The sequence below is a fragment of the Lutzomyia longipalpis genome, chromosome 1 (assembly GCF_024334085.1).
Source record: "Lutzomyia longipalpis isolate SR_M1_2022 chromosome 1, ASM2433408v1".
Taxonomy (NCBI): Eukaryota; Metazoa; Arthropoda; class Insecta; order Diptera; family Psychodidae; genus Lutzomyia; species Lutzomyia longipalpis.
This window is the reverse complement of record NC_074707.1, coordinates 18,612,493-18,632,547: the sequence shown is the minus strand read 5'-3', so window position 1 is coordinate 18,632,547 and position 20,055 is coordinate 18,612,493. Positions and strand designations below refer to the sequence as shown.

General features: G+C 38.4%; 4 protein-coding genes across 8 annotated transcripts in view; 3 read left to right on the top strand and 1 right to left on the bottom strand.

The window, feature by feature from the left end:
• Positions 1–133: 133 nt before the first annotated feature.
• LOC129795497 (transcription initiation factor TFIID subunit 6) overlaps positions 134–20,055 on the top strand; it is a 53,606-nt gene continuing 33,684 nt past the window's right edge. Inside the window, exons 1-6 of one of the 3 annotated variants that reach the window (XM_055836844.1) lie at positions 134–447; positions 508–1,395; positions 1,459–1,734; positions 1,801–1,989; positions 2,060–2,175; positions 2,281–2,437. In XM_055836844.1, coding sequence (XP_055692819.1) covers positions 308–447; positions 508–1,395; positions 1,459–1,734; positions 1,801–1,989; positions 2,060–2,175; positions 2,281–2,372 — 1,701 coding nt within the window. In that variant the 5' untranslated portion in view covers positions 134–307 and the 3' untranslated portion in view covers positions 2,373–2,437. Of the gene's footprint in view, positions 448–507; positions 1,396–1,458; positions 1,735–1,800; positions 1,990–2,059; positions 2,176–2,280; positions 2,438–20,055 lie in introns of those variants that run through there. The other 2 variants (XM_055836861.1, XM_055836852.1) reach the window with 2 other exon arrangements.
• On the bottom strand, positions 2,381–7,797 carry LOC129795475 (ATP-binding cassette sub-family C member 4). 3 transcript variants are annotated; one of them, XM_055836785.1, is made up of 7 exons: positions 7,629–7,797; positions 5,199–7,421; positions 4,562–4,752; positions 4,400–4,499; positions 3,985–4,339; positions 3,000–3,921; positions 2,381–2,928 (listed from the first exon to the last, which is right to left on the bottom strand). In XM_055836785.1, exons 2-7 carry the CDS (start codon positions 7,416–7,418, stop codon positions 2,661–2,663), a joined length of 4,056 nt encoding a protein of 1,351 aa, XP_055692760.1. In that variant the 5' UTR covers positions 7,419–7,421; positions 7,629–7,797; the 3' UTR covers positions 2,381–2,660. The 3 variants fall into 3 exon arrangements, with proteins under 3 accessions (XP_055692760.1, XP_055692779.1, XP_055692770.1); XM_055836804.1 differs by having other exon boundaries at positions 5,199–7,439; positions 7,629–7,792; XM_055836795.1 differs by having other exon boundaries at positions 5,199–7,444; positions 7,629–7,777.
• On the top strand, positions 7,837–9,382 carry LOC129795529 (protein-L-histidine N-pros-methyltransferase). Its single transcript, XM_055836915.1, has 5 exons — positions 7,837–8,041; positions 8,120–8,237; positions 8,305–8,495; positions 8,563–8,987; positions 9,058–9,382. Exons 2-5 carry the CDS (start codon positions 8,145–8,147, stop codon positions 9,270–9,272), a joined length of 924 nt encoding a protein of 307 aa, XP_055692890.1. The 5' UTR covers positions 7,837–8,041; positions 8,120–8,144; the 3' UTR covers positions 9,273–9,382.
• Positions 16,920–20,055, top strand: part of LOC129795538 (aquaporin AQPAn.G) — a 28,475-nt gene continuing 25,339 nt past the window's right edge. Inside the window, exons 1-2 of the mRNA XM_055836935.1 lie at positions 16,920–17,199; positions 19,563–19,690. Of these exons, the coding sequence (XP_055692910.1) occupies positions 19,672–19,690 (19 nt within the window). The 5' untranslated portion in view covers positions 16,920–17,199; positions 19,563–19,671. The remainder of the gene's footprint in view (positions 17,200–19,562; positions 19,691–20,055) is intronic.

The following is a 20,055-nucleotide window of genomic DNA, read 5'->3' as shown; positions in this document are numbered from 1 at the left end:
AATTATAAATCTTGAATCAAATAAACCGTAGGTATTACTTGATCCAGAATTTTTCTTTTATGATTTTTTATTGTAGAATCTTTTGAGATTTTTCAGTGTTTCATTTTTCCCAGTACTCATACAGCCAAATTTTGACTGTTCAATGCGCAACAGTCAAAACTTGGCGACAGTGTATTGTGAAAGAAAAAGAAGAAGATAAATATTTATCAGACGGACGCGTTTTTCTTACAACATTTTTAGCATAAAAACAACATAATTTCGAATATTTTGTGTTTTGGTGTTGAAAAAGTACAAAAGGGTGGCAAAAATGAGTGATCCGGATATGCTGTACGGGACAACCTTGTCCGTAGAGTCGATAAAGGTGATAGCAGAGAGTATTGGCGTTGGGGCACTCCCGGATGGTGCAGCCAAGGAGCTTGCCGATGACATTTCCTACAAACTCAAACAGTACGTGGGTGCCCATTTGAGCCTCCAAATGAATGGAAATAACATTTATTTTGTTTGCAGGGTCGTTCAGGATGCCGTGAAATTCATGCATCACGCGAAGAGGACGAAACTATCCATGGGGGACATTGACTACTCCCTCAAAGTGCGCAACATTGAGCCCCAATATGGGTTTTTCTCAAAAGACTCCGTGCCCTTTCGCTTTGCTTCCGGTGGTGGTCGTGAATTGCACTTTGTGGAAGAGAAGGAGCTTGATTTGGTTGATATAATTCAAGCACAACCGCCAAAGATTCCCCTGGAAGTCTCCCTGCGGACACACTGGCTCTGTGTTGATGGTGTACAGCCAACAGTGCCGGAAAACCCTCCGCCATTGTCAAAGGAAAATCAACAGCTTGACTCTGTGAATCCCATCAAGAAGTTGGAGAAGACTAATGCCAGGGATACTGCTGGAAAGCCCACCACGGGCAAGACGCACAAACTGAAGAATGTGGAGACGGTACACGTGAAGCAATTGGCCACACATGAGCTCTCAGTTGAGCAGCAATTGTACTACAAAGAGATCACGGAAGCCTGCGTGGGATCTGATGAAGTGCGGCGTACTGAAGCCCTTCAGTCCCTTTCCTGCGATCCGGGACTGCACGAAATGCTTCCCCGGATGTGTACCTTCATTGCTGAAGGTGTCAAAGTTAATGTGGTACAAAATAATCTCGCCCTTCTCATCTATTTGATGCGAATGGTCAAGGCGCTCCTGGACAACTCCTCACTGTACCTCGAAAAGTATCTCCATGAGCTAATACCGTCCGTGTCTACGTGTATTGTTTCCCGACAACTCTGTATGCGTCCCGAATTGGACAATCATTGGGCCCTGAGGGACTTTGCAGCACGTCTCATGGCTCAAATTTGCAAAAACTTCAACACATCGACGAATAATCTTCAAACCAGGGTCACAAGGTGAGTTCTTTTGAAAATAGAAAGACCTCTAGATGATCCTTAATGTACATTTTTGTCCTGTAGGCTCTTCAGTCAGGCGCTGCAGAATGACAAGACACACCTCTCATCGTTGTACGGAGCAATTGCAGGGCTGTCGGAGTTGGGAAGTGAAGTAATCAAAGTTTTCATTATTCCTCGATTAAAATTCATCTCAGAGAGGATTGAGCAGCATCTCCAGGGAGCTAATATCAGCAATACAGATAAAATTGCAGCTGGACACATACGAGCAATGCTTCAGAAAGTCAGTGCGCCAGTCCTCAAAACAATTCGTAGTGCCCCTGATGTCGTGGAGGACTACAAGTAAGGAATTCCGTACTGAAAGGAAGTTTATCAATTCAGCTAAATGATTATCTGTTATCCTTTCAGGAGAGACTATGGATTTTTAGGTCCAACACTTCATCAGGCTGTTGTTAAGGCTCGTAGTGCACCACCAGCTCCCACAGTGACTACCCCACCAAACAATAACAGTGTGACAATCGTTACAACACCAATTGCACCCTCAATCCCTCGCCCACACATCCCGCAGGTCATCAATCAGCAGAGAATTGGAGGATTGTGAGTATTTTAGAGATTCTTTTGAATGATCTTTGAAAGGAACGTGAAAGGAATCATTTTGTCTTTGCAGCAGCAACCAAAGTGGAAGTTCAACAATTTCCCGACAATCCTCCCAATCTGGTGGCTCAGAACAGTCCCAGCAGAAATTTGTGATTGTCACCCAAAGACCAAACACACCACAAACGGGTAAAAGAATTTCTTTGCTTAAGAACATTAATTCTTTGTAGAATTTTGATTTAATTGGTGTGTGTGTGTGCCTGAAACTGAGATTTTTCTTCTCTGCCATTCAAGTGCAATCCACTCAGGTGTTCACTCTCAGCAATTCAACAGTCACGCACGTTCCAGCTCCGCCGGAACTCGATGATTTGTCACATTTAGAGTAAGAAAGAAATTTTTTCATTTCCCTGTATTTCATTTAATGTGTATAATAAACAGGCCGCTTATATAATTTTTTGTAAAAAACTCTTCTCTCCACACAAAAAAAGTATCTAAAGGCACTCTGATGTAGCATAAAAAATGCTTTCTTAATGCTTTTTTTTAAAAGTTAAGTAAGTGGGTTAACTTCGAGGGTTTTTTTTTAAAGAGGTGGTATACATTAATCTTCTAATCCTAAACTACAAAAATATCTCATAAGAACTTTGTTTTTTTTTTGGGGTAAATCCTGAGAAAAATTACTTCTCATTTTGTCGCTGATAAGTATCTGATGCGATTTTCTTAAGTGTTTGGGACTCTCTTGGTCCAGTAGCTTCAACCATATCACGCAAAAGTCCCTGTTCGTTCTGCAAAAGGAGGTGCGGTACGTCAAATTCTCGTGCTTCTCCTGCTTCCATTACAATTATTCGATCAGAATCCATCACTGTGATCAATCGATGGGCTACAGTGAGGACTGTGCAGTGCCGGAATTTTTCCCGGATTGTTCTCTGAATAAGGGCATCAGTTCTGAAGGGAAAAAAATCAAGTAGAAGGTCCATTATTCTGCCTACACTAGACGACAAGCTAAAGGTACTCACTGTGGATCAACATTTGCCGTAGCCTCATCAAGTACGAGGATTTTATTGTTGCGTAGAATGGCTCGAGCAAGGCAGATTAATTGCCTTTGACCTACACTGAAATTCGTCCCTCCTTCCAGCACCATATAATCGAGATTTTCAGCCACATGCTTCAGCTCCACATCCTCCAGCACCCGGTAGATCTGTGCATCGCTGAAGGCGTGAAAAGGATCCAAATTGTAGCGAATTGTGGCTGAAAAGAGAACCGGATCCTGTGGGATGATGGAGATGAACGAACGCAATTGATCAAGAGCGATTGTTCCCGTATCAATGCCATCGATAAGGATTTCTCCTTGAATTTCATAGAGGCGGAAAAGGGCGCTTATGAGGGAGGATTTCCCCGCACCCGTACGTCCCACAATGCCGACCTTCCAGGCAGCTTCAATGGTTAAATTGAGATTTCGCAGTACAGCCCCTTCGAATTGATTGTAAATCAGGGACATTTGCTTGAATTCAATCACCCCATTTGTTGGCCATTTCTCCGGTGCCTTCCTTTCGGGGGATCTCTCTGGCGGGAGATCAGTGTAGTGAAGGACACGCTCAACACTTGTCATCTGCTGCAGAGACTCCGTAGTCTGGCGTATGCCATACTGAACCATCCCTGTGAGAATGAGAGCCTGCGATACGGCCAGGCCAACGTTCCCACTGAAGGTTTCATGCAAGGCGAGGAAACTGAACGTTACAGCCGCCACAAAGGCAGTGCTGATGCAATCGAGCCATAGTCCGAGGGCAGTGTTTGTGGTGTACGTCACCTGCCACACACCACTGTGAACATCCTGAAGGCTGTCGAATTCGCTGGAGATTCTATTTTGTATTCGTGACGAGCGAATTGTCGACAAACCCGCAAGACTTGCAGAGACGTACGAAAAGATTGGACTACGACCTAAAAGAAACAGGAAAATTGTTGAAGGAATTCAATGCAAAATGATTGAGTTTCTTTACTCACAAATTCCTTCGAGACGCTTGAGATCCTGAGATGCAGGTAGATAGAGTTTGAGTACCATGGAGAAGAGGACAACGGCAATAGCGAGGGCAACCAGGAGGAAGGGATTAACAATGCTCACCATGGCCAAAATGCCAATCATCACTAAACCAACTTGAATTGCATCCATCATTGCCTTCGGGAGCATCTCATCAATAGCTCCCATGTCCCGTGAGAAGCGATTTAGAATCCTCCCGGATGGATTTGCATCGAAGAAAATCATTGCTGAATGGAGAATACTGCCGAACATTTTATTATGCAGCTGCTTTGAGGCTCTCATGCAGAGATTAAAGAACATCCAACCACGAATTGTTGTACTCTGGAAGAAAAGGAATCATTTTAACTGACAATACTCCATTCTTTTGTCATTTATTCTTACACAAATAACTCCAAGGATCAATAGTCCGTAGATGATGAGGCAATCTTCCGTTGTGAACAGCGTTTCATGGTCCAGGCTTCTCAAGTATTCTTGTTGAGTCCTAAAAAAAAGAATTTTGGGTAGAATGAATTTTTCTTCACAAAGAAAACTTTGTAAACTAACCAAAAGTTGACAAAATAATCCGATCCACTCGTGATAACTTGAGAAGAGATAAAGACAGTGACCAGAATCAACAATCCACAGCAATTGCTGCCGGCAAAGAAATATCGCTTCCACACGGAAAAGGAAACATTCCCTTCAGCTTGATCTTCTTTATCTTCTCTCTCTTCATCCTCATCAGCGTCTGTTGAGCTCTACAAAGAAAATCAAAAGGAGATTTCACAATCAATTAAACATTTTATTAAATCTTTACGATCTTCGTATCAATTGTCTTTGTTTTAAGCATTGTTCTCAATTGTCTGCATTCAATTAATTATATATTCGTTTATGATCTGTCTTGATAAATATGCTTCAATCGCTCCAATTCATTGATGAACATAGAAGACAATTTAATGTTATTTTATGACAACATATTACTACATTTTGTTTTTATTTATTTTACGGTTTGAAGTTTATAAAATGAAAAAAAATATATGAGCCCGACTTTAGTCCAAGGCTGTTGTTGGGGTCGAATTTACGACTTAATAGACCATAAAAATAATCGGTCGGTGACTTTTGAGCTAAAGTCTGTGAATCACAGCCCACAGAGAACAAGAAAGAGAGAGAGAGAGAGCATAAAAGAATATAAAAAAGAACTCACCAATTTGCTCTGCTTGGAAGATTCCGAAGAAGATCTTTTGGGTCCAATGTATCCATCAATAAAGGGAATATCTTCATCATCACTATCGGGCTCAAGGGATGTTTGTGACAGGTCAAGCGACTTCTCCGGCGAACGCTCTTCCTTCTGCAGCAATTGAGCAAAGTCCAAGTTGCTATTTGAGAGATCAGCGTAGTTTCCCTGCCGCGAAATCTTCCCATTCTCAATGATTATGATCCAATCAGCTGCTTTGAGGTAGTGCACCTGATGTGTGACGAGAATGCGCGTGCTCTTGGTGCGCGCAAGGCATCCGTCTGGGCCGATTACTTCGTCGAAGAGATGTCGGCCCACGTGGGCGTCAACGGCGCTCAATGGATCATCAAGTAGGTAGATCGATGCTTCACGATACACACATCGTGCGAGACTTATTCGCGCCTTCTGTCCACCAGACAGTGCGGCACCTCTTTCGCCCACCATCGTTTGATCGCCATGCGGTAGTTGCTCGAAATCCGTCACGAGCGCACAGTGCCGGACAACCTCTTGATACCTACGACGATCATACGTCTGGCCAAAGAGGATGTTGTGCCGCACAGATCCCGCAAAGAGCCACGGTTCCTGCGATGCGTAGGACACAGTTCCATTGAGAGTGGCTGTTCCTGTGTGAATGGGCATCTCGCCTAGGAGAAGCTGCAACAGGCTACTCTTCCCAGATCCCACTGGGCCAATAATAGCACACAATTGTCCGGGTTTAACGCTAAAATTCACATCCTGCAGTGTTCTCGCCGACTCTTCCCACGTCGCTGAAAGCTGATTGAGTTCAACGGTCACCTCGGCGCCTTTTGCCTCATCTCTGTGCTTCAGCCCCGGGACAACTTCTTCCTGCTCCTCAAATTGCAAATAATCCCCAATTCTCACCACTGAGACACTCGCTTCGGCCCACAAGCTTAGCGCCAATGGGTAGAAGATTGCAGCCGTCAGCTGGAGAATGTTGAAGAATTGCGCCATGGAGAAGACAACATCAGCTGTGATGGGATAGCCAAGGTAGATGCAGGCGGCAATTGTGATGAAGAGAGTGGATCTCTCCGTGAAGACCATGGTACTGAGGTAAATTCCACGAATGTACGAAGCCCAACGGATTTGCTTCACTTCCCGTCGTCTCGCTTCTGCGACTATTGCCTGGAAGGGAATCTCCCAGGCGTAGGTTTTAATTAGCTTAATTCCCTGGATGAGTTCATTCATAATCCCCACTCGATGATCGGTTCTCTTGGCAACTTTGTCACGGAGAATGGATGAGAGGCGACTGAGGCCCGTCTGTACGGGAATTGTCTTCAAAAGGAGACCTATAACACCCACCAGGGATGCCAGGCCTACTTGACGCCAGATGAGGTAACTTATAAGAACGGACTGGAAGGGAAGTATCCAAACGTAGTGCATGAATTGAAAGACAAAATCCAAGCGGCTCACGTCATTGGAGAGAAGATTAACCAAGTAGCCCGTGGAGGTCTGTCCAGCAGCTTTCTTGGATACTCGCAGTGTTTTCCGGTAGATGAGGGCACAGCAGGCAATACGTAGCCTCGCTCCCAGCATCCTCAGGCGCAAATCCGCATGATGACTGATCACGCAAGCCACGAAGGTCAAGCTAACAACACCAGCTGCAAGGCAGTAGGCATCATTCCACACTGCAGACGTCCATTGGGATTTTGTGGACATTGGGATGTCTGAGGAATCTCCCTCAATGCTCACTTCCGGTGGGGGATTGAAGAGAGTATTTTCTGAGGTGTTTTGAGCAATTGACCGGACTGTTCTATTGAGCTGATCACTCGGGGACAATCCCACGAGGAATTCCGTCGTTGGTGGACGTTGGAATTGCAGGAGAAATTGTGCCAGGACCACGGGTAAGCAGGACTTGATGATTGTGAAGAGGAAAAGGAGGAATCCATCAAAGGCACACGGTGAGAAGTAGAGACGAATAATTGCTGATCTCAAATTTGGTTTTCTATTCTCCTGCACTGCCTTCTGACATTCCCTCTCCCATTCCTGCTCAAGCTTGTCTCCCAATCTCTCCGATTGATCCTTTTTCAGGCATTCTGTGAGATCATCCGTGGAGAGTCCCTGCCGTGAGGCTTGAAAAAGCACCGGAATGGTCCACGTGAAGAACAACTGGGAGAAGATTGAAGCACCCGCACGTGGATTCTCCTTCACCGGCTTCCGCGAAGAATCCATGCCCTGAAAAAAATTTATGAACTGCCCTAAATTCGTCTTGTGAGTAAATATTTACGTCTTTGTGATGCTCGTAAATAGAAATTTGCGATAGAAATAGGACAAAAAAAAATCAAAAACTACAGAAATTAGATAAGAAAAGTAAGACAAATGGGCCGTTCTCTTATGGAGTTCAAGGTCCTAATTCTTCGTGCTTCTCCACTCATTACTTACTTTCTCAGATCCAAGATAACTGCAGTGAGGGATTGTACGTTGCTTTCATATGGACTACGCGCCCGCTTCTATTTTATTTCACTGAGAAATAAACTCATTTGGCGAGGTTTGTGTTAATCCGCTCGCCAGTCGCGTTGATGACATTCCACCGCGGACGTACCACCGAGGAATGTCACACGAAACTCTTCTCGTCATCCCGCGATAATTCCACAGAAGACTGCTTCGTGGGCTTACAGAGTTTTTTTTTCACAAATGTGAAATAGATTAGATTTTTTCCGTATTTCTTTACAAAATCCCTTATCTTGATATACCTACCCACATTCCCAGTGATAGGCACTTGAGGTGATCACATACAGCCATCACAGATGCCAAGAAAATAGAAGAAGTATCTGCGCAGGAAAAGAGGCAGAAAAGTAAGAAAGATTTTCCTTCTCATCCCAATTTGTTTACCTTTTGGGAAAATTGATTTTTCTCTTTTCTTTTTTATACAGTCTTATTATTTTATTTTGGTGCAAAATGACCACGTACCGTCCAAAGGGGGCTCTTGCAAGAGCCGTGTACGATAAGGTGCACAATGATCAGTACTTGGAAGGGTATGACATGAAATTGGTGAGTAAATCTCAGTTCTGAGTGTCCTGGAAGTGTCTGGAATGTGAGGAGATATTTTAATTTTCAGTGGTATGAGATGCCTAAGCCACTCCACAAGAGATTTCAGACCAAATTCATAGATTTTAAGGAGCCCGACAACATTACAATGGAATGGCTGGACAAAGCAAAGTTCAAATCATCGAATCTCTGGGTTCAGGTGTGGCACATTGTTGCCCGTCTCTTCTTGGGTATCTTCATGACCCAGACAGATGTTAATGGGTAAAGAGAAAATTTAAAAAAAAAAATTGGGGATTTTTTAGCAATATTAATTCTTTTCCTTTTGCAGCCTCTTGAAACGTGGTTCGATGTTCATCCTGTCAGAAGCGCAGTTCATGGAGCTTCTGCGGGCTGGTGGTTTCAGGATTGAGCAGTTTAGTGATGCCTTTGAAATGTTGGACATTGGGGCAGGTGATGGGGAGGTGACAACGCGCCTCGTTCAGGCGGTGTTTCGTCTTGGTCCGGAGAATATGCCCCTGCGCGTATTTACAACTGAAACCAGCTGGACGATGCGTGAACGTCTCCAGAAGAGGCATTTCACTGTGATTGATAAGATAACGGATGCAAATCAAGTTGATTTAATAGCATGCCTCAACGTTCTCGATCGCTGTGCTGATCCCCATCAAATTCTCAGCGACATCCACAGCACATTGTCCCCACACGGGAGGGCTGTCTTTGCCCTGGTACTTCCGTACAGTCACTACGTGGAGATGAGTGAGTATTTTATTCTTTTTTTCTTTTCAATCTGCCAAAATTGATTCATTTCTTTTTTTTTCCGCTGAAGACACTTCTCATATGCCAATTAAGCCCCTCCTGCCGCACTGGCCACATGCACAGCGTGTGCCCTTTGAGGAGGAGACCACGGTGTTCTTTGAGCAACTCGAGGGGGCTGGCTTTCGCATTGAGGCATGGACAAAGGCTCCATACTTATGTGAAGGAGATCTCAGGCAGTCATTCTACTGGCTCATCGATATTGTTGCTGTTGTTTCAAAAAAATAATAACACAAAGAGTTAAAAAACTGCCAAACTACCAAAGTTCTACACACACATTGACAAATCAATTTTACTAAATTGTAGGAAATTTTAGCGAAAAAAATGTGTTTCTGGCATTTCCCGATTTTGAAGGCCTCTTTCGGATTAAATAAAAAAAGTCAATCATAACACGTCCAGTTATTAGAGTTGGTATACCACAACGCGGATGGGTCAGTCTATGCGTTGTAATTTAATTTGTGAGCAGAATTAGTAGGCAGTCGATTTTTTTGTAAAATTTGGCAATTTGACAGATTAAAATGCTTATATCTAAAGTTCTATAACACCTACAAAATTTTCTTGACTATTTATGGAAAGGTATTGAAATAAGCTATAATTTGACATATATCTCAATGATTTTCAAGGTCACCTTCAGAACACAAAATGGCGGATTTTTATTCTACCAAAACAGTTTTTTGCACTTTTTGTCCTAAAGGAATGGTTCTAGATGTTTCTGATGTTCTAGTAAGTTGTAGAGAATTGCAAAACCTTTAATTTGATACCAAGTTGAGCAAAATCGGATAAGTCGTTCAAGAGATATGGCTCTTAGAAATTTTCAAATTCAAGAAATTTTTAAATGGCTATATCTTCTAAACGGCAACATAGATTTTCTTCATTTTCGGACTGGTGAAAGATATTGAGTCAGGCTACAACATATCAAAATTTAAAGAAAATCTATAACAGATGTTCGGAGATATTGCCCCTTAAAGTTAGGCAATTTTTGTTTTTGATTTTAATGCCTCTTGCGGATGTTTTTGGAACTTGGAATGTTCTAGACAGTTGTAGGGCTTCTTGAAACCTTTCATTTGATACCAAGATGGTCAAAATCGGTCAAGCCGTTCTCAAGTTATATTGAAAAAACACTTTTTGCTTTAGACCGCCATATTTGCTAAACGGCTTGACCGATTTTCAAGTATGAATTATCGATGAAAACGTCTCACTTAGCACTACAACATACTAAAATTTCAGACTTCTAGCTATAAGGAAAGTGGTTGATGGTATTTCAAAATGGCGGACGGCGGCCATCTTGGATTTTGAAAATGCGAAAAAATGAAATTTTACACCCACATTTCTATAGAAAACTTCAAACCGGAAGTCTCTATCTGTTACCGTTCTCGAATTATAAGGCAAAGTTTGGACGACCGGAAGGCCGGCCGGAAGGCCGGCCGGCAGGCCGGCCGGATCAAAATTTTTCCACCACCATTTTCGTAATGTGGGATGTCTAAAACGTGCTCATACCAAGTTTGAGCCCGATCTGAGGTGGTCGGTTTTTCCGACGATTACAATACTTGGTATGCCACGATTGTGGAATACCAACTAATAGAAGTTGTATAAAAGGATTTTTTATTGTTGCTAAATTAGAATTTTACTTGGAGGGAAAATTTTGAGTTCATAGACCCCTCAAATTAATTCGGTATTTTCTACGTTTATTATTGATTTGTTGAAACCATGTTGAGAAGCTAGATGAGGCGGGAGTATTTCCCGCCAATTTAAAACCAGCAAAACGTTAATTATTTCTTCACAAAATTTTTTTAATGTCTTCGGAGAAATATAATGATTAATTACATGCATTGCATCAATGGCGTAGGTGAGGTGCATATTTTCCCTGATACAAAAAAAGTCCATTAATCGCGTAAATATCAATTTGTTCTTCTGCAGGTGAAAAAAAATGTGTTTACGAGTTGTTGAAAAATAGCAATAATTCGATGGAAACACGGACCTCTGGAGAAGGGGTTCTAAAGTGAATTCTTTTGTGCCGCAATTAATTCTCTGATCCACCAATTGAGAAACAATTAACGTGACGAGGAAGTAAATTTGATGGCGATAAAAAAGATGCAGAGGGTGGTAATTAAAAAGTCGTTTTGTCGGTGTGGGAAAACGTGTGTGGTTTGATGGAAAATTATATTTTAAGCACTAACTCTAAAGCTAATAATGTTGCAGGAATGAATGCATTTTAGTCTGTGTTCACAAAGAGATCCGCAATTGAATGCAAAATGGCATTTTTTTTGTAAGCATTGTTTGACTAATGCGGTAGAATTGTTTCATCAAAAGGTGAAAATTTCTTCAAACACTTGTGTTTGTATTTTAATATTTATTTAATTTAAAAAAAATGCTTTGAGAAGGAAATTTTAAAATTAAACTTTTAAAGTTTGAATTATATTTAGAGAACTTTTCCCTTAAAAATAGATAATTTAGATAAACTATTGAAGATCCTCTAAATTAATTTATTTTCTATCTGTGATTGATAAAATATACTTTAAACAACTTTTCTTATAACACTTATAATACCAAGAATGATCAATAGTTACTGCTAAATGCGAAAAAATGAGCAAATACCTCCAAGCTCTTCTAATTCCTCTAATTCTAATAATTTGCCTTAAGTAGGAGCTTTCGTACGTTCGTTATAGGAATGTTATGTATACAAAACAAAATTCCCCAACATTTTTTATCTCTAAAATTAATCTACAATTTACTATGTAGTGTGTGTTAGAGTATATATAAGTAGTTTTTTTTACTATCAGGAAAAAATTATGCAGACTTGGAGCATAATTTGGGCAAAATTGCCATCTTTTTATCACATATTTTATCACATATTTTATCACATATTTGCGTGTTTGGGAATGTGGATGTAATTTCCTCTTTCATGACAACACCGAAAAGCGTCTCTCTTGTGTGCTGAAGAAACATAAATTGGCGCTATGATTTTTTTCACTCCTTCGTGCAGTACCCCTCCCCTCTTGCAGTATCAATATTTGCGCAATAATAAGTAGCTATCCATTGTATGAGTCCTCTTCTCATCTAATTTTTTTCTTACCTTCTTTACTTCATTATTATTTTGTATTATATGCAAAAAAAAACTCAAAAGCACATTTTTTATTTAAAAAAAATCCAACACGAAGAATTAAAATGTTGATTCTAATTTTCATGCTAACACAGCTCCTATATGTAGATTTTAGCCGTAATTTTCTGGCGCCTCCAACTTGGGGAATTTCGCGTAGACAAGCAAGAGGTATTGTGTGCAAAAAAGCGCTCAAGAAAATGGATTTACATTGACATTTAATGCGTCGGGATTTCACAACTTTGGATTCAATTTTTGTATTCATTCCATTTTCAAACATGATGGATGTATTATCAATTCGATCAATTCATCAAGTTTCTTGCAAATGGAAAACTTTTTAAAAATTATTGATTGACTTTTTCTCACAAATATACAAAAGGCAAAACAATATGCGATAAGCTATCATAGCGTGAAATTTGTATTGCTGATTAAATTATCATGCCCATAGTAGATTGTTCTGTGAAAGATTATAAGAAATTTGTTGATAAGGGTGAAGGATGGCCCACATATTTGGCGAATTCTTAGAAAGACACTCTTCTCTTTTTTTTTTAGGAGAAATTGTACGTGTTTCTTTATGAGTGTCTTTTGCGTAACTTTATCATCTTTTTGTTTTATTACGCGTTGTTGTTAATTTGTGGGTAAAAGGTAAAAGACTCAAGTGCGGAAGCTCCGCAATCACATGGAGGTTTAAAGGGTCTTTAACGTCTCTAACTTTGACCGGAAATTAGTCTAATCAGACATAATAAATTTGATAATTTTTTGGAAAGTAAAACTTTACAATTTGATAACATAAGAAGAGAATTAGCGTTTCAAAGAAGTAGTTAATTAAAACAGGAAAGGAGATTTTCAAAGGAAGGAGTTTATTCATCGATATATGGATTTAAAAATCACCAAAGACTTCCACTGGAATGAGCTTGAATAAGTCGGTAAAGATTTGTCAAAAAATGCAAACAATTACGTCACTCATGTGATTTTTTACCTTAATTTTTTGTTGATCCGGTCTTCATCAGTGGGGGCTTTTCTTCTTAACCAGGAGTTAAAAGGAAAAACTTAATTCTTCTTCCAGAGCTTTCGACTCCCTCTGAGCCTTTCTCAATTCCCCTTTTCTTTCCTTTCTCTTTTTCTTGAATAAGTGCAGACAAAGAGATCAATTTAGACAAAGAGATTTTCAATTTTTCTCTGAAAATTGTAGTTTTTTGCCTTTTTCTCAAAAAGTTTTCATGTTATGTATTTTTGTGACGACTTCCCCGCACTATGTAGTTCCGTTCTGTGATAGTCTTGGATGTTTCCAGGAGTTTTCATAAGGAATGTGCAATTTGATCCATCGAGAAAAGCTCGGATGGAGCCGAAAGCTCTGGAAGGAGAATTAAGTTTTTCCTTTTAACTCCAGGTTAAGAAGAAAAGCCCCCACTGACGAAGACCGGATCAACAAAAAATTATAAACACCCATGTTAGAACTTAAAATATTTTTTCCTTAAATTGCATAAAATTTTCACGGGAACTCTTTTCTTTACAAGGTTTACAAGTAATGCTAGCAATGTTTTTTTTTTCAAAAAATCATAACTTTTAGGCAAATTATTTTATGACCATTCGGAAGTAGAGTTTACTTTCATCAGGTCTGTAAAATGGAAATCCCCATGCTTACAGTTCAAGCAAAGACACAAAAGAAGTTAAAGAATTGTTGGTTTCTCCCCCAAAAAAAAATCTCTTCGATAAAACATATTTTCGGAACATTTCCAACACACCTGATACAGGTGTGGTCGCGAAGGCGAAAGTAACTGACGCGCGGGTATTGTAAGGAGGGAAAAAATGCTTTTTTTTCTTATTAATCTTCGCGCAAAGTTCTTTTCGCAATGGGTCAAGTTGAAGAAATGAAATTGGGCCCACCGTAGAAATGGTGGTGAAGAGAAAAAAAAGAGAAGCACGTGGTCTTATTACATTGATTTGCTTCACGTGATTTGAGCCCAGTCAATTGTTTTATTTCGCGTGTGGATGCAATTGAGGAAATTCTTCTCTCACTTTTTTTTATCTATATTTCTTGATATTTTTTTGCTCAATGGTGTGGAGGCTTATCAGAGGAGACATTTCTTGTCTCATGAGCTAATGATTTCTCACATAACGACAAACATCGCTCTGGTGAAAAAAAGCAGCAGCAGCAAAAAATGCGAATTCACCGAAAGAATCTTTCAACTATCAGTGACACCGCAGCAGAGGTATATACTAATCAATCTTCAGTCATTTTTGCTATATACCCACGAAATGGGCGCGATATGGATGTGATGTTTAGAGCTTGAGAAAAACGTTGAATTCTTTCGTGGAGCAAAACGAAGAAATATCTACAATTTATTTTTGCCATTTCTGCTGCTAATTATCGACGCAGTTTGTATTTTCCATTACGTTCACTGAACTGATTAAATTAATTTCTACATATTTGCACGTTTTTCATCCCACTGTGTGGAAACACAAAAAATTACTTATAATTATTCTCTATTAAGATGTTGTTTTTTCTAAATTTCCTCATATTAATTTTTTTGTCTATCCTTGGTCTCGCGACAGAAAATGAAAATTTATAAATAATATTGCCAAATAGCGTCAGAGAGTGACGGAACAAGAGCAGGAGGTAGAGAACCCGACTGTATATAATAAGAAAAGAAGAAGAAAAAAAATACTTTAAAATTGTGGAAAGTCCCCAATGACATTGAATTGTGTTTCGCTTGTCCAGAGAGACGATTGTCTTGAGATTATACATTTTATTTTTTTCAATGTTAAGGTAGTGTTTACATTTAAAACAAAGAATTTTCATACAATTTCTCTTTTCCCCATATCTCTTGCAAATCCCCCACATTATACCAATTTAAGCATTTGAATTAAATTTGTTAGCCTTTTGCGGGAAATACAACAGAATGCATGAAAGTTTGGTGGAGAATTAGAGAAGCACCACGAGGGTGGCTCGTGCAATCAATGAAATTTTCACTTGTCTAGCCAAATAAGAAGGTATGGAGGTGAATTTATATCCTTATAAATATCATGAGAAGTTACATAAGAAATATTAAAGCTCTATTTTGTGTCCCGGTATTTCTGTCTCGAGACACACAGCACACAAAAAATATACTCACAGCGATTGATATAATTTTCATGGAGAGTTTTATCAATAACACGACAAAGATTGCACGCAACTTTTTTTTCGTTGAATTCCCCCCCACCAAAGATCCTCATATACTGATAAAAATACATATCTATCTATATAGAAAAATAGAAAAAAAAGGATTGAATAAAAACAATGCGATAGATGTTTTTTGAGTTAAGGTTTTTATGATTTTTATAACAACTCTTTATAATTTTTTACCATTGTGTTTTCTCTCTTTTACTTGGAAAAGTTACCTATTGAATATCAATGTTGAAGAATCAATTTCAGAGAAAGAATTGAATAAATTCAAGAGAAATGGTTCTCATGGATAGGAAAAGAATTCTTCGTCTACCTTCGGTAAAGAGAAAGGTATATCAAGGTGGAACAATCAAAGAGTTAAATGCAAATGAATTGAGAGAAATTTTAATGGGGTACATTCAATAAGAGATAATGTAAAGAAGAAAAGAAGCAAAGATAAACACTCTGCAGCAAATTTTGAATTTTCTGGAATTCTTTGGTATAAAGTCTTGATCTTCTTGGTTCTAGAATTTTTAATATCAAAACTCTTATTTACCCTACATGCTTTGTAGCGGAGCTAATATTTTAATATTATTAAAACACTTATCAATTAAATTTAAAACTAAAACTATATAAAATTTCTAGGAATTGTAAAATCATCGATTTGGAAAATTTAAATGAGTCAAACTCTTTTATATTACTTTAATTTTTTAAAGAATATTTAGTAATAACGTCTTATTCACAAAGTATTATTAAGATAAATATTCCCAGTAAACAGTTTTTGATAAATTTTAAGAAATAGGCTTGATTTTTAAGTGATGCGTAACAAATCAATTTTGTTATAAAAATCTCTGTTGAAACAGAAAAAAAGTTCTAAGTTGGTGATAAAGAGAGTATTTTTGAACATTAAGATGTGTCTCATTGGAGCATCAAAATTATGTCGTATAGTGTGGTCAAGTTTAACTTTGAATAGAGAGACGTGGGTTGGATATGGAGCAGAGATGCTGCGATAAGATCAGAAATTCAAATACGATGTATCCCAAAGTCAAAGAGAAGGTATCATAGAGAATCATTATAGTAAAGATTATTTATATATCATCTCTTTATTCAATAGAAGAATTCTTTTTCCTCGTTATTTAATTAGAAGAACAGATCAAGATTTTCTCACTGATCATTTATGGAAGATCACAATTTTTTCTATCAAAGTGAACGCAATCTTTTTAACTCAATTACAATAGCTGTTGTCAGTGTCTACAAAATAAAATAATATAATTAATGGTAATATAATCTGTTCACATGATGCCAGAAAAAGGAAACAAACAGGAGGTGGTGGCATCAACTCGAAATTTTAGTTGGCACGAGCCGTGGGAGAATTCTTTGCGATTACTATCAGTTAATTGTGCGCTATCGCACCCATTTCCTTCACCAACTTAAACCTCTTGGGGATTAATTTGTCTTTCGCTATGTGAATCCTGTGACGTGTCTATGTTGCTCATCAATGAATGTTTACCACCACCCGGCGCCTCCACGGCATTTTTTTTCTGCCAAGCGGTCGCTCGCGATGCGCGACTCGCGCTTCAGTCGGCGGCTCAGTGAGAAATACTTAAAATGATGTTGGAGGTATATTTGGACTGGCTCTACCCCGCTTTCTGTCATTCCGTTCACGACTACCAAACGGTTTCCACGCCCGCTGCAAAGCATTGCTTGACTCTCGGTGTTAGGCGCATTTCAATAATAAAAAATATACATATATTGCTCGACTCTCGAGTGTCCACCACCAAGTCTGCTTTCAAAATCAACAGGCTGTATCCCGTTGTAGTGTGACACAGAATTTAATAAAAATAAAAGTTTCTTCATCCTGTTGCTTCATCATTTTGCCCTTCGAGGAAATTTATTTCAAATTCACTCAAACGGTAATAAAATTTAAAAGATTTGTGGAAAAGCTTAATTTCATACATTTGGCTAAGATGAAAAAACACGCACGTTTTACTCTCTTGAAGTCAAAATCTCATAAAATTAAAACCACACATTGTAAAAAAGTGAGTGATTTGTGATGTTAAGAGAAGTTTTCATTTTCTTTTCGTTGAAAAAAAATGTGATTTGAGGAAAGAAAAGCGAGAAAAAGCACTGAAAATCTATTTTAAAGTGAAAGACTCTATTATTGTGAAATTGTGTTTATTTTCAACAAATTGCTATTGGAGCATTGTGAAAAATTGGCACGTTGTGGTTAAAATTTGAGATAAAAGATTTTAGTATTTCTCACAGAGAAATTCATGTCTAGTACACCTGAATTTAATTTTAGGATTATTTTGAATGATATTGTTGAACCCAATTTTATTTATTAGAATTTTGTTATGCCGTTTACACGCGCAAATTCTTAAGAGAAAGATTTCTCATCTTAATTGAAATTCCCAAGATATAAAAATTCCTTTTAAATTGATAAAGTACAATTATAAACGTTAATTAAACTATTCTAAAAAAGCTCCATTGCTGGGACTTATTTGTGGTTTTTAAAATCATTAAAAACCTCTTTAAAATCACATAAAATTACTTTTTCAAAAGGACCTAAAAAAATAAAACGAATTATCTTAAAAAAAATCAGAATGAAAAAAGGAAATTTAAATTAAAATAAAATTAAAATTATCATGTTTTTTGTGGGGTTCTCTGTATTCTTACCGTTGTACTAGAAAATAAAAGTGCGGAACAATTTTATTCACTAAAAAGCAAACAATGTTCTTTTGAAACAACTTTAAATATTTATTTTTCACCGCAACTGATAAAATATTTCGCGAGTCTGCTCCTATTTTGGTCAACACCGAAAGAATACATTCAATTCTTATTCTGTGAATTAATTTTTCATTTTCTTTTTTGTTGAGGAATATAAAAGTGAAAATAGCATTGTTCTTTTAGGTCAAGTTCTTGTGGTTTGTTGTTTTAGCTGTGTTTCTTTCAGACACAGCTTTTGTGTACCGAGCAAAATCGAAAGTCGTCAGATCGGGCTCAAACTTGGGATGAGCACGAATTAGGGTCCCCACATTCCAAAAAACGTATGCGCCAAAAAAAAAAATTTTTTCCGGCCGGCCGTCCGTCCGGCCGGCCGGATTATAAACTTAAATTGCAAGAGAACGGTGATAGATAGAGACTTGCGGTAAACGGCAAAGTTTAAATATCGACCTGAAGAAATCCGATTATGAGGTCAAATCCACCCCCCCACCCCCCCGTCCGCCATTTTGAATAACCTCAAAATTTTGTTTTCGCTATATCTCCGCCCCTATTATAGCTAGAGAGCTGAAATTTTGATATGTTGTAGGGGCCATCAAGAGCTTTCCAACGATGCCTCATTTTCGAAAATCGGTCAAGCCGTTTAGTCAATATAGCCGCCACAATTTTTCATCGAAAATCGACCATAACTCGAAAACGGCTTGACCGATTTTGATCAACCCGGGGTCAAATGAAAGATCTCAACAAACCCTACAACTCTCTAAAACATCATAAGTTTCAAAAGTGACCGCTAGGGGGCCAAAAATCAAAAACAAAATTTTCGATGAGTTTTCGATGAATATCTCGAAAACGCCATTATCGATTTGCTTCATTTTTTGATATGTTATAGTTGACCATATTATCTAGCTCCATGCCAAAAATGAAGAAAATCTATGTAGCCGTTCTCGAGATATAGCCTTCCAAAGTTGGCATGTCATATCTCGGGTTCTACAAGTCCGATTTTGATCAACTCAAGTGCAAATGAAAGGTTTCGTGAAGCCCTACAAATGTCTAGAAAATTGCAAGTTCGAGAAATGACCGCGAGAGGCGCTAAAGTCAAAATCAAAATTTTCGAACATTTCGAACTCGAATATTTCGAAAATGCCATTATCGATTTACTTCATATTTTAATATGTTATAGTTGAGGTTAAGACCTTTCCAACGATAGCTCAAACTCGAAAATCTATGGAGCCGTTCCCGAGATATGGCATTTTAAATATTTCTTGGGGGATGACTTTTCAACTTTTCCCGATTTTGCATGTATTTAAACAAATTCGCGTTCTAGTTTGCTCTCACAAAATTGGTACACTGAAAGAAACACAGCTCTCGTAAGCTTGGTCAGCCTACCCGTACATTTTTTCTTTCATGCAGAAAAGTAATAATATAGCAGAAAAATTCCATTAATATGGGACTGAGACAAATTTTATTATTACTTCTACAGTTGAAGATCATTTGAGCTTAAAAAGAAACAAACAATTGATTGGATATTTTTCTTTTCTTTTTTCTTTCAATTCAGTGATTTTCGGGAAAATTTCTTGGGAATAATTTCGTCGAAAAAAAGCGAATTTGAGGAATTGAAATTGAGAGTGTGAATAGAACCCGAAAAAAAGGATTGAAGGATCACAATGTCTGCAGATGCAAAGGGTAAGTTTGAACGTTTCATATTCTCTTTTGCATTTTAATAATTCTCATAAATCTTTCACCTGCCATTCAACTACAAGAGTATTAAATTTCACTTGCAATTGAAATGAGTGATTGGAAGAATTATTGCCTGGTGTCGTTCTTAGTGTGATTTGTGGTATCGTTTATATGGCTAATACAGAGGTGGATTTTACAGTTTAATAGTAGAGGAGAAATTAATTACAATTTTTAGTACTCTCCAACTATAGTATTTTACCTGTCCCGTGGTTCGCTATTATGGAGAGCGAGTGCAGAATTTTAAGTAGATTGTGGTGAGAGACACACGATATGTGAATTTCCGCATCTATTGAGGTGAATCAATTTATGAA